Raw genomic sequence first — 14,474 nt, forward strand, 5'->3', positions numbered from 1 at the left:
TTCAAAATGTTCCAGATTATGTATGTGGTGCTGAGTGGAAGTGGAAACAAAGATGAAGCAAGAAGCTTTATCTTTGAAGCTTCTTTAAATATGTAATTCTTTGCTGTGACCCAGAAGAATGACCCTACTCTGTGTAGCTGTCCAAAATGTTTCTAAAATGAAGAAGAGAGAAATTTAGACATCACCAGAGTGAATTTTAAGAGCATGAGAGACGGAGGGGGGTGCTTTCTTGGGTGTGTGAAAGAATGAGAGTTATTTTTGGGAATTATCACTATTATTAACACTCATTAACATGATGGACTACACATAGTTTTAATAATATAATTGATGCATAAACAGCAATCAGAATGGTAAAACACAAACAGAAAAAAAATACAAATCATACTGAGAGCAAGCAATAGCTCTCAGACAGCTAGTCCAAGATAAATTCTATGAGTAAAGGAAACTGCTGTAAAGCACTGCTCACTCGTCGCGGCTGTTTCAACAGACAAGCCAACATGCTCCCGATAAGGTGCACGAGCCCCAGGCAGGTTCTCTGCTCTAATTGCTCCAATCATAAATACCTATGGTTCTAATAATGTACTGAGTTCTACAGAAGGTGGCACCAGCACCTGATTTGGTGGCGATGTTTTTTTTTTTTTTTTTTTTTTTAATCATAAAGGCAATTTAATGATATTACTATCATTTTGCATTAATACGTGCAGTTATTAATAATATTACATGTTTATTCACTAGAAATTTGACTGTAAAGTACATAGCTTGAATTGGGATGCAGATAAAATTAACTTATTAACAGTAATGTGCAAAAACAATTGACCGTTCGCAGAGACCCGCCCCCTTTAGTTACTGTTGCTATGTCTGACAAGCCATGCCGTTCTCTCGCCACACATCATGTTCTCACGCAGTGAAAAAGGTACACGCGGAGCAAAGAGGACACTGACAACACGTCGACAGACAAGACAGAGAAGGTTACTTTCGATAGGAAACAAACTCTCAAATTTCAAATATTGTAATTTTTAAAGAAATTTAAACAATAAATATGGTTTTGTGGCTCTTTAATGTGTCGTGACAGATCGCTGTAGCTCCTCAGTTCAAGCAGCTTGTGAACAGATCATCTCTTCCTACTAGTTAATTTATAGCATCAAATAAACATGAAAGAACATTAGAAAGAATGTTGTTTCAACCGCGGAAAGACGTCAATACACACCATTTTTCAGGTTAAAGTCCACCGACGTAATCTACTAACTCCCCTGACTGCTTTGTTGGACATAATGGCGGTTCGGCGTTATGATTAGTTAGATCGCCTGTCAATCAAACTCCCTGCAAAGGGTCAATTTATAGGGAAAAATGTAAATATTCGACTCTTATTAAATGTTCCATACTGAACTGATCAACAATTTCAGTGATTATAAAAGGAGCACTCTTTACTTGCTTTCTGTGTAATTCAGTCACAATTTGAAGAAGTTTTTGTTTTTCATGAGACTTTTCCATATATTGGGGAAATGCTTCTTTGCCACCATCTAGTGGTAATTTCATGTCTTTTTTTTTTTTTGGGGAAAGAAATGTTAGTTTTCCTTAATCTTTAAACTTTTAGTTGTACAAATCAACACATTAAAAATAACATTCAAATTGGATAGTATTTAGAGATTTTTAGTGCTGGAACAAGTCCTTGAAAAGTGCTTGAATTTCACTCTCAAAAGTTTAGATGAACCCTGAAATTAATAATGTAAAAGCATTCGAGTATTTCTACCATAGTTTCACTAAGCGTTACTACATTAAATCCATGGTGATTTGTGGACTGGGAAGCCTTAACTTGTTCATGGCACAGTGTTTCTCCTGGCTTCCACGTCAGCGCTATTTGATCTGATATCTGTGGTCTAAAGCAGAGAATTCTGTGCTGAATTTGAATGCTTCTGACTAGATCTCACAGCGATGTTATTAATTTTCAGGCAAATTCAAATGCTTTCTCACTGGATCTCCCAGCGGTGTGTAGTAAGCAGTATCATGTGATCGTGCTGCACTGTCTATTATTGGTCAGTGCTGACAAATTGTCAGAGCTGCACGGCACAGCTCAAACGAGTAGTGTTTAGTTTCATTTCGTTTCATTTGCCGTTTGATGTTTCTCATATGAAACAAATGGCAGATCTCATCAGTTGTGCAATGTGTCGCACTAGTGCATCCTCTAACAAAATTTAGGGTGCTTTCACATTAGCACATTTGGTGCGCACCCAGGTTCGATTGACGTCAGAGTTCGGTACGTTTGGATGATGTGAACACTGCCTTCTGAACTCGGGTGCGCACCCATGAACCGTACTCGAGTAGGCTTAAAAAGGGTGGTCTGGGTTCAAGTGAACTCTGCTGATATGAACACAAACGTACCAAATCGCAGAAGTGAACCACTATTAATGCCGTATTATTTCATATAAATGTGTGTTTGTGCGTGTGTTTCCCTCACTTTCCCGACGAGCGTGACTGATGTGCTGCAAGCAGAGAGCTGTATATCTCATTTCTGCTTGACTTCAGCGTTCTACATTCGCGGCAGATAGACGCAAGTGCTGTTATGTACTGAAGCTTTGGAAACAAAAAATATAAAATTGAGGAGAGAAACGTTATGCATTTTGCCGCATTCTCCTGCGTTGTCGTTACTAGTCAACGGAGTAAACAGCTGCTGGTTTGATGACGCAAACGAACCGCGGGTCGGACCCAAATTATATATTTTAAACACAGTCCAGTTGGGGCAGGGGGAGCAATCGAACTCGGGTTCGGTCCAGGCAATCGAACCAAGTGTGAAAGCACCCTTAGTCGCACTTGTGGAAAAAAAAGTGGCAGTCTGGAGTCCTGAAATAGCAAATGTAAATTATATTATGTAATTTGAATTATCATTTCGCTAAAAACGTTGCACATACGCAGTGTTTCCCACAGGATTTTGTGAGACTGTGGTGGGTGGACATAGGTCCCTCTAGAAAAATCTGGTACATTTTAAATTTAAATGCATAAATCTGGTGCATTCTGAGAGCAAAATTAAGTGACTAGATCAATGAAGAAATTTGTTCTCTTGTAAACAATTTTGTGCTTTAATATTAATTTATTTATTGGTAATGGTAGGGCACATTAGTCATGTACAGCATGCTAAATGATCGTACATAAGTGGTCAAACATGTAGAGTATACATTTAAACCATTAAAAATATGTAGCAAAAGAGGTTACCTTTGTTGAATTAATTTATTTCTAGAATAGGCTAATTAGTGGGGGCCTGTATCTATACATCTGTATTTGTGGAACTAATGGTCAATTTGGATTTGTTAAACAATCCAGAATGCACTAAACACACTACTTCATTATAGAGAAAAACAACAAACGAATAGAAATATATAATCATAAGCTGACCAATAAATAAGTAAACTAGGTGAGTATATAATTCAGCAGCAAAAAGTATGCTAGCCTAATTCTTGAAAAAAAACTTTGCACAGTAATTTTATAAAATCTAAATGTTAATAAAAAGTTTAAAATTACTATTTGTATTCTTATGAAATTATGCATTGTGTAGTTTTTTTAGTGGGGCAACAAAATATGATACGACAGAACAAAATAGGCTATTAATCTTTCAGTGCGCAAAACCATGATGAAACGCTTCAAAACACAGCAGCACAAACCGCTTATGCGCATCCCGGGTGCTGAATGATGTGCTTAAAGCAATGGAGTCACAGCGTGCAGTTCCGCTGCGCATTGAAAAGTTCACGGCACAAAGAGAATCCCTATGAATGTTAAAAATAAAAATATGACATGAAAACCTGTCTATGAAAACATGAACACGCGATTAGAACACTGTTAGATTATGATGATGATGCAGCAATGTCTGAAGGCTTCAATCAAATTTTTATTGGTTGAAATGAAATGAGAATATCTTGTGTTTTTCCGTGGGTGCTCAGGGGGTTGGGCCCTTACCTGATGATGATTATTGCTAAATTAATTATGAATATAATTTAAGGATATTTTCAGCACAAGATAAAAGCTTGGCGCTGCATAGCTTGCATTGAACTGTATTTTCATCTATCTTGTCAAAGTGAAGCCAGACATTCTCTCTCACGTCTTTTGACTTTTGATGCTGTGGCAAGCTAAACAATCAGAGGTCAGGGCTCCGCCCAACAAGAGAACAAGAAGAAGAAGAAAAAAAAAAAAAAACATTTCGATTATCGTTTACATGATCGATCGTCGCTGTCACAGTCGAGGACTCGATCGCTGTTGCACATCCCTAATGATGACATCGTTCAGAAACAGCAATAAACTCCAGCAAGATAAAGTCATTTTATGCAAATCCACAGCCCTTTATCTACATATCAAGTATTATAATGGGAATATATCATATCGGAGAGTTTTACCGTGCTGACTGTCGTTACCGAACGCGACACGCTGTTTGAGTGCTGAACAGAGAATGATTGACAGCTGCAGCAGAGGGAAGACGAGTTTCCATGAACTTAAATTTAATGATGTACATATTCTTCTGTCCCTCACATGAAACTATGGAATGGCTTCAGATGACTTTGACACGAAAACTTAATTGGTGGCGGTGCTAGTCTATTTCTTTTGTTCTATGACTCCCACTTTTGCCATATAAAAGAGCGCAATTATCAGACAGTTATTTAAATATCGCGACAGGCCTAATTTCCGTTTAATTTTGAGACTGTGGCGGGACAAATTAGAATGTGGCAGGCCGCCACAGTCTAGTTAATGTATGGGAAACACTGATACGGTATGAAAAATGTACATTTAAATACAGAAATACATTGCCATTTTACACATTGCATTGACATTTTACATATTACATTTAAAATTGAATATTTCTACCCATATGCTTCCATAGCTAAGAAAACTGACTGACAAACTGACTAGTCAATTTTTCCCATAAACACAACTTACTTAATATTACCAGTTCATAACAGGAATAGTCATGCTTTGCTACAGAGAGATAATTATGCTAATCAGCAAGAACAAATTTTTTTTTTCATTGAGATAGCCAGAGAGTCTTCACACGCATGCACTTCCCTGCAGATATCATCTTCCAGAAGCACTAAATACTTCTAGGTCTAGGACCCAGGAGAAATGATTTTCCTTACTTTCTACCTCTCTCTGGCGCCTGTGTGAGAGAGAGTATGAGCTTGGTGGAGTGGGGGAAGGGCAGCCAGTGCTGAGTTGAGCTTCTGACACAAAACAGCACAGTGACATAAACCAGGAAGCCTAGCAGTCACTCCAATTCCCTCCAAAAGACTGACTCTACCCAACAATCACAATTTGTATTTGTAGTTTTGCACATTTATTAAGAGACTATTATACAAAACTAGAGTGAAAATGTGTGAGACGATTTCTACAAAGTCAAGCCTATATGCACAGTTCTTTAGTTAGTTTTCCAAAGACGTGAGAAAAGAAAAAAAAAAGAAAAAGAAAAAAAAAGTAATTTGTGGAAGTGTCTTTCTGCTTCATAAGGCGGTGTTTTTGATTTGGCAAATGTTAACAGTAAGCACAATATTTTGGGGGGGGGGGGGGGGGGGGGGGGGGATTTCCCATTTATTTCCCCTGTCAGTGATTTTGTTTTTGGGGAGCTGACCTAATTCATGTTTACTTAATGAACAGGAAAACCTCATCTATGAGGGCACATTGTTATTTTCCACAAAATCTTTGTCGGTAGACTAGAGAACTTGTTAGCTGGAAGGGTATTGTTAATGGCTTAAAAATGGCCATGGATACATTTTCAATGGGTTGAAAATGTATCCATAGATAAACCAACCATTCTCACTGCCATAATGTTTGTGTATTAATACAACACAATAAAGGTGTCATGAATTGAGAAATCAACTTTTCCTTGAACTTTTGATATATAAGAGGTCATCGTACTATAAGAATATCCTCAGAACTGAAAACTTCCTTGTTAGTCCAATAAAAGCTTTTATTGACACCAGGCCCATTAAACAACTGATCCTGGAATGTGCCTATGGATAGGTGAAATGCTGCCTTCGCAGAAGAAATTCAACACCTACTTCATCATTGCAACGTTAGCCCCGCCCACTGGCGTGTTAGTGAAATGACGAGGAGAGAAGAGCGATACAACAGGACAAAAATAACATTACCTTTTAAAGGATCCTTATGCTAGGAATATGGTTACTTAAGGTTATTTCAACAATATGAATGTCTCAGTTGAGCTTTATTTCCATTTACTATTTCCGGTATTTCACTGTGGATTCTTTGGTAAATCAATCACATTTCGGTGCAGGCTTTGCAAACAGACTCTTACGATATGGACTCGACAGTAATGCAACAACATGTAAGTAACTGAGTTACTCCTACTGTTCTAATGCCTGATCTGATATGTAATGATCGAACTAACCCTTTAATTGAATTTGTGATAATATCGCGATATGATAAAGCAGGATTTTTTTTAACCGCAAAGGCTACGATATTTAAACTCTGTTCGCGTGACACGTGAGAGTAAAGCAGTCTGCAGAGGAAGGATCAATTTGGCACGCTATGCATATAGGCTTGACCTACAGGAAAGAACAGTTTAGCCTATGTTTAAAGGCACAATCTGTAAAATTTTTGCAGTAAAATATCCAAAAACCACTAGGCCAGTGTTATATATTTTGTTCAGCTGAGTACTTACAATATCCCAAAAGTTTCCAACTATTTGTAAATCGTGAGGGAAAAAAAAAAAAAAAAAATTGCAATTTTAACCAAGGATATGGGACGTGTCTGGGAGTCGCCTGTCAATGGCAATAAACAGTCAGTTATGTCTTAAGGGATTAAACAGACAGGACAAACCACATCTTAAGTTTCAAAAGAGATCTGTGCATTAGTGTGAATGCAGCTTATTAGTGCTCCTGCTGTCTATGATGTCATCAATAATAAACAACAGTAAAGATCAGAAAGAGAAACAGCTCTTGAATGGAAAACGTTCATATACTCCTTAATACTGAAAGCACTTTGTTTATTGCTTGTAATGTTTTTATGTTCCTCTTTATTATTTACTAGCCTTTATCTTTTATATATGGTAAATGTTGAAATTAACATTAGGATAAATAGATGATTTAGAAGTATTTTTATTGTTAATGTTAACTAATAAATGAACTAATATTAACATCAGAACATTTTCAAACATTATCTAAAATAAATAGCCTATTAAGTCTTTTAAAGGTGCAATAGGTGATTCTCTACAGAAACATTTTCTTGTTATACTAGTTGAAAGTCTCCTCATATTCTGATAGCAATCACTATGATAAACGGTCTAAATGTTTTTTTATAATTATCGTCTGTGGAAGGCGTAGGACATAAAACGTAAATCCAATCATTATATTCGGTCCGAATGAAATTATACGATGTCCTACCTGCCCGTCATCGTAAGGGATGGCCATTTTTGGCAATTTTTTATTTCGATCATCGATAGGTTTCAAAAACGAGGAATCGAGTACTCGGGGGGCGGGGCGTGTGCAGGGGGCAGGGCATGGCCGGAAAATATCCGAAGACTGTTAGGAAAATGAATGTTAAAAATAAAATATGACATGAAAACGTGATTAGAACACTGTTAGATTGATTATGACGCAGCAATGTTATTAATAAGGAGCATCTAAAAGGAATAGCTGCCTGAGGTGCCTTTATGCCAATAAAACGACACATCCTATGATATTAATCAGGTAACTTAGATACATAATATAGACGTAACATTACAACTTGTATCGGCACAAAAGGATGCAAATGCCAGTGAACGCGTTACGCGCTATATAGCAAGAGTGAGAGAGAGAAAGAGTGAGAGAGTTCGCGCCATGATGCACTTTCATGACAGCACGCTGAAGCACGGGCAAGGACAGAATTTACTGTAGATTTCTGTAAAGTTATAATGCTATGTTTATGGCAGATCTGTGCTTTATTTTCATCTACATGATTAAGTGATTCCATAAATCGCCTGCGCGTTTTCGAAGCCATACGAATTATATGAATTATGCCATCGAACAAATATGACGAAAAAAGCACTGCTGCATTATTATAACATCATTATTTTTATTTTTTTAAAAGAAACGTCTAAAAGCAATATGACCGTCTCAAATAACTCAGATAGTCAATATCGGGCATTGCATTTGAGCATGAAACTAAACACTGATACGCAGCGCATTCAGCATGTTAATAATTGTTGATATCCCGACCCAACGCATCCTGAATTAGATTAATCAGATGTAGCTATTACAACTTTCATCTGCAAAAGGGTTGCGAATGCAAACGTGAGCTTATTTTCATCTATCTTGTCAAAGTGAAGCCAGATATCACTACGTGACTTCGAAGCCATTCTCTCTCTTCTCACATCTTTTGACGCATGCTGTGGAAAGCTAAACAATCAGAATTCAGGGCGCCGGCCAAAGTGCTACTATAATCAATCAGGAGAAAGAATTTTTTTTTTTCCGATCATCGTTTACATGATCGATCGTCGCTGTCACAGTCGAGTACTCGATCGCTGTTGCACATCCCTGGTCAACGTATGTTTTTACATACCCTTGTGCACCCTGTTCTCGCAGACATCATACGTCATCAGCGCATTTCATGCTATGCAGAGTTTATATAGACAGACCTCAGTAACAGAGCACTGCAAACAAACAGCAGCCACCTTTTACAGTTCTACCGAATCAAAACAACAAGCTTATGCTGCCTTCACTCCATAACTACCGTAATTAAGAGATGGCAACCCGTGACGTTCTGCGTTGGTCTGGTTTCACACTTAACTTGATTCTACTGAACCCTGGTGCATTTGCATGCATCTTGTTTTATTAATTTGGTGCTATTATGTGCAGCAGAGTAAATGACACTTGGGTTTCGGCCTGCTGTTTGTGCTGTATAACGCGGGCTCAGTATTGGCTGGCTCCTGCATCAGCATCACATGCATGTGTCGTGCTGCTCACGTGACCAGAGCCGGCCAATACTGAGCCGCCGTTCGGACGTAAACACTGAAGCTCTGCAACGAAAGTAGCGTAGCAGTATGACAGGGGACAGACGAATTTGTTGAATAAAGTTGTTATTTTTGTTTTGTTTTTGCACACAAAAAGTATCCTCGTCACTTCATAATATTACGGTTGAACCACTGTAGTGATGTTGACTGTTTTAACGATGTCTTTAGTACCTTTCTAGACCTCAAAAGGTGCAATGTCATTGCTGCCTATGTGTGGATCAGATACCCTCGGATTTCATCAAAATTATCTTAATTTGTGTTACGAAGACAAACAAAGGTCTTACGGGTTTGGGACGACATGAAGGTGAGTGCTTAATGACAGGAATTTCATTTTTGGGTGAACTAACCCTTTAATGTTATTTTTAAAATGAGAGAAATCACTGCTTATTCTGAATTTTTACAGAATTCAGTTTCATTTTTTTTTCTGTCAGCAGAACAAAATGAATAGCCTAAAACAATTACTTGCAATTACAAAAACTTGCAATGTTAACTAATGAAATAATGCAAAAGAAACATCAAAAAGATGTGTTTGATAAAATTACAAGAATTATGTTTGACAGGGAACATCTCAGCATAATCGCAGGCGTCAGTCGCAAATATTATGCTTAAAATCTTGTGAGGACGACTGACAACAGCTGGTCCTTAAATTCTAAGACGAGAATCTTTAGACACTGCACACTACATGATTTTAAACACCGACTGAATGCAACTGGCTCTGACTCGGCGCGTTTGGGCATGATCAGTAGTAAGTATCAAATTACATTCATAATCGGCCTTACAATCGTTAAGTGTGACCCCCGCTTAAGTTGTTTACATTCATTATTATTGTAATGTTACGTGCTTTGAGACAAGAGGCAGTTTAACGCAGTCTCTTGTGATGCTTTGCCGAGAGCAGCTGTGTGTGTATGTGTGCATTCATGCGTTTTGGAGGAGGCGTGGCTTTGGAGAGCGCTCTGAAGGAAGGGTGTGATCGTATGCTTTCAATGCTAGCAGGCTAACATTAGCATTTCCCATATCACCTACTGCACCTTGAGGTATTAAGTATTTGGCATTGTGAACACAATAGCGAATATAAACATATGAATGGGTGTTTATTTAGCACGTCTCCATCATGCGTTCTGCCATGCTTCTCATGCACATTGCCGTTTACATCAGTGTGCACATGCCTCTTTGACGCAGCATACAGTCAATGTTATACATTTTAACCGGTTGACTGAAATGTATTCTTAAAGGTGGGGTATGTATTTTTTTCAACAACACTGTTGGACATTGTTGATATTTGAAATCAGCCCCAACAAACCCACCCCTCTCATCATTACTCCGCCTCCAAAACTCACCCTCAAATCCTATCCACCCTGCTCGGTCTCGAACCCCGGCTCGATTGCTGCTGGCAGGCAAGGCGAGTGCACTGACAAATACGCTAAACACCGTATTCTCTAGCAGTCGTCGGTGCGCAGTGGTTTACCTGCACAACTCTCACTAGATGGCCACTGTTACACACGCAATACGAAAGCGGGTATCTGTTTATCACCCAAACCCAGTTTTACTCACATGTGAAGTGGAATCAAAGCAGCCTCCGTGTCTGTTTTCAGGCCTTCCCGTTTAGCTCTCTCAAGCGCTGGAAAGCTTTTCTAATATTAACGCGGGTCCTAAAGTGCTTGCCCAGTCATAAACCTTCATTCCAGTGATATTCTTTTGAGCTCTTTTGTATTGGGTCTCATCTCTCTTTCTGCGTTTTTTTTCTTTTTCAAATCTTCCTCTTGCTCATTCTGTCTCCTCGACCATCATATGCCCCCTAATGCTGATTGGTTAGACGTACATTGTTGGTGTCAGCCCGACTAACTTCCAAACAGTGTTGTTGAAAAAATACATACCCCACCTTTAAAATGCAATCTAAATTTATAATAAGAAATTATTCACGGTATTCTGAAGTGCCCACGATAATAATATTGTGATATATATATATATATATATATATATATATATATATATAGGCATATACGCCCGGAATTAGCCAACCGTGCCGAACCGTTCTGCTAGAATGCAAGTAGTGACGTGACTTCGTCACTCAGGATCAGTCACTTGTCTGTTGCCTGGCTGCCAGTTTCTCCGTAGCTTGCTAAACATGATATTTGAGCAACATGAACACAAATTATTCATACAATTAAAAGAAATAACTGATCATCCTACATAACGCGGTCAACATTTACATCGCATATCGTGTGTAAACTCTTGCGTTACTAAGGCAACGACTGAAGAGCTCCGTTATCAGCCCCACAGTGGAAAACGAAACCATATCCGTACCGGCCAGCTCGGATCAGATCGGCACGGAATGGAACAATAAAGCAAAGAGAACGGTTTGGCCCGACGGCGGAAAAGCGGCTAATGAGAAGTACGAAAGATACACGTGACGCCAGAGTTGCACTTGTCTTAGATTTCAAAGGTAAAATGCATAGTCAACAAAACCATTTTTTGCCAAATGAATGACAGAAATGTATGCACTTAATTATGTTCTTATACATTTTTAAAAAATAGTATTTTTCATGGTAATATGTGGATGTGGATTATGGGAATGCCACATGGAACAACTATTTTTTAAATAAGCACTTTTTAATGAGTTAAAAACGTTCTCTAGGCTTGTAATCAAAAATAGGACTTCTGTACAATAATTTATTTGTTGCAAATTTACAGATAATGCAATTGAGATGTTTACATTTGCTTGTTGGGGTAATATTGCCTGTCAACAGTTTCCCATTTGTATTTAGCAGTTCATAAAAATCTTTAAAAAAAAAATTACATTAATTGTACATTGATTTTCCTTAATAAAAAGTAAATTAAGTAAAATAGTGCAAAAGGTGCGAGTGTGGATTAGTAATCTGGCCCCCTGGGTATTAAGGAGAAAAAATGTTGGCCCTCGTCACTATCGAAGTTGCCCATCCCTGAACTACAGTGTTTGAGGGCGAGTCAAAATAAACGTTCACGGGCAGCCAACGTAGACTGTAGGCATTATGCAAATTTGTTATAATCTGACATAGGTTCGTGCAGAAAGAAAGGCAGGAATTACTGACTCGTTTCAGGCAGTTCAGAATCGTTTCTTTCTTTTGGGACACCTATCTTTAATGGTTGTATACTTTGATCTTTGAAACTTTGCAGACCTTTTACATTCACAAACAGCTATCTTACAAACTACTTGAAAGGGAATATCCGAAAAAGCATAATAGGGGCACTTTAAGACATGTACTTTTATTGAGCCAGCTTTAACTGCATTCAATTTGAGTGCAAACCAATTGATTACATTCATTTTGGACTCTTTAACAACAGAAACTGATTATTTTAATCATATTGGAAACAAGCTGTTTCAGATAAAATCTCTAGATTAAAAAAAACGATGCTTTCTAAATGCATCTTTGTGGCTGCTTTCTGGTTAAAGGATAAAAAAAAAGCCCAACATCAAATCAATTAGTCTTGTGACCAAACTGCACTGTGTTGTAATAAAAATGCTCTCAAGCCGAAATACTTGGGGATCTTATTTGGTTAAACTTGCATAAAAATTAGTTGCTAACTTGCCCACCTCCACGTCTCAAATACTATTCACTAGATACAGCTTGACTCCCTCTTTCAATGCAACTCTATGGGATTTTTTTCAGTTTTATCATCTGTCAAGCAAGAAAGTCTCCAAGGTGGAAGTCTGATCAAAATAAGTTATGAAGCCTCTATGCTCAAAGACCTAACTCATTGCATGGGCAATAGGAATATATTCGTTCCATTTATTGTACATTTTAAGAGCACTAATATCGGAACACTTACGTTCACCAAGGCATCCGTTTATGAATCAAAAGTGGATTTAACTAGTACTAAACTAAGCTGACAGCTGGTGTGTAACAGGAAATCATCTATGTCATCAGTACAGTACAGACATGGCAATCTAAGCTTATCAATTAATCTAATTTCTTTGGTAGGGGACATTAAACACACACACACACATATATATATATATAAACATATATATAGAATACTTCTTAACATATCAATAGTTAAAGTATGCACCACTGTTTTCCAATAAAGCATCTAATTGGCTTTTAAATAAATGTAAAATGAACTCAAATTCAATATATTCATTCCAGTGATTTGATTGCATTTGTCACCACTTTGGCACTTACCTTGAGTCGTTTGACGACTTCATCGTTGCTGATCTTATCAGTGATCTCTTTGACACCCAGTGGGTAGATGATCTTTCCGTCCCCCGCTGGTCTTTGCTGCTGAGGCTGCTGCGGGAACTCCATCATCCTTCTCCAGACAGACAGACAGTCCTCTACTGGCCTCTATAGGCAACAACACTAAAGTTCAGCACACAAACCCACCACACCACTACAAAAACACTAAAATACACCTTATGCACTTCAGCCTCCTGCTGTCTGGGCGTGTAGTTAAATCCCTTAAAACCGCGGAATGACACGAAAACCTTACAGACGACAGTTTGCGTGAAAATCCTGAATAAACGCACGAAGCTAATGAAGCTAATAGCAACACTAGCCCGAGAGCTAACGAGACCCGCTCCGCTACCGCGCTTTTACTCTAAAACGCATTACTATCTAGGCATTTAAAGCTCTCCTGATAAGGGTCTCCACATATTATGCACGTTCAGACATAACCACACAACTTGGATAATAAGGTATCGTTTAAAAGCACCTCAGAGAGTAAAAGAGCTCTTTGAGCGGCTAATGGCCTAGCCGTCAGCTCCAGGCCTCAAACTATTCAACAAACATCCAGCCAACAGTCACATTTACCTTTTAAAATCACAACCCGCCGGTTCCTGTTACCCCAAAAGCATTTATCCCATATCTCTCACTCGACACTACTCCACTGCGGCCGTTATCCTAACTTTAGACGGTAGGAAATCTGAAATGTTTACTTGTTTTCTCTGTATAAGTTCACTCAGCGAGGCAAACAGCGACCACCAACTTCATCATGCCACACAAACTGTGTGAATTAAACTCCCTCGAGCGACCCCAGCCGCCTCACAACCGTTTACAAACAATTCCCCGGTCATTACCTCACAGACAAGTCGTTGTTTTAATTCATGAGTCAGGCTCGGGTACGGGTTTGGGTGTTTTTTTTAGTTTCGGGCACAAAGCTCCGTCTTTTTCATTCAGGGCTGTGTGAACGTCCTCGCGTGGAAAGTGGAGGCGCAGCGACCTCGTTGGCTGAAAGTCGGTATAGCAGGGCACCGGTGGAGGGAGAAACGTTACCGTATATATTAGAAAACAAACGCCTGAAATTGTGGTTTAGTCAAAGAACTTGGCACTGAACTTGGTTTACCGTAAATATTAGAAAAGTCTCTGAATGTGTACAGTACAACAGCACAACAGTACCTGTTTGCAATTACATTCACCCTACAAATTACATACAAAAATAACAGTGTACATTGAAGTGTGAGAATGTGAGTGAAAATGTATTTATTTATTTATTTTTAAATAATAATAATAGTACTCTT

General features: G+C 38.4%; 1 protein-coding gene across 5 annotated transcripts in view; it reads right to left on the reverse strand.

The window, feature by feature from the left end:
• Positions 1-14,196, reverse strand: part of pds5a (PDS5 cohesin associated factor A) — a 37,121-nt gene extending 22,925 nt beyond the window's left edge. For 3 of the 5 annotated variants that reach the window (XM_051900889.1, XM_051900860.1, XM_051900898.1), the window contains exons 1-2: positions 14,034-14,196; positions 13,141-13,302 (exon numbers count right to left, since the gene is read on the reverse strand). In XM_051900889.1, coding sequence (XP_051756849.1) covers positions 13,141-13,266 — 126 coding nt within the window. In that variant the 5' untranslated portion in view covers positions 13,267-13,302; positions 14,034-14,196. Of the gene's footprint in view, positions 1-13,140; positions 13,303-13,767 lie in introns of all 5 variants that reach the window. The other 2 variants (XM_051900869.1, XM_051900879.1) reach the window with 2 other exon arrangements.
• Between the last annotated feature and the right edge of the window lie 278 nt (positions 14,197-14,474).

This window comes from Ctenopharyngodon idella, chromosome 1 (assembly GCF_019924925.1).
Source record: "Ctenopharyngodon idella isolate HZGC_01 chromosome 1, HZGC01, whole genome shotgun sequence".
Classification (NCBI taxonomy): domain Eukaryota; kingdom Metazoa; phylum Chordata; class Actinopteri; order Cypriniformes; family Xenocyprididae; genus Ctenopharyngodon; species Ctenopharyngodon idella.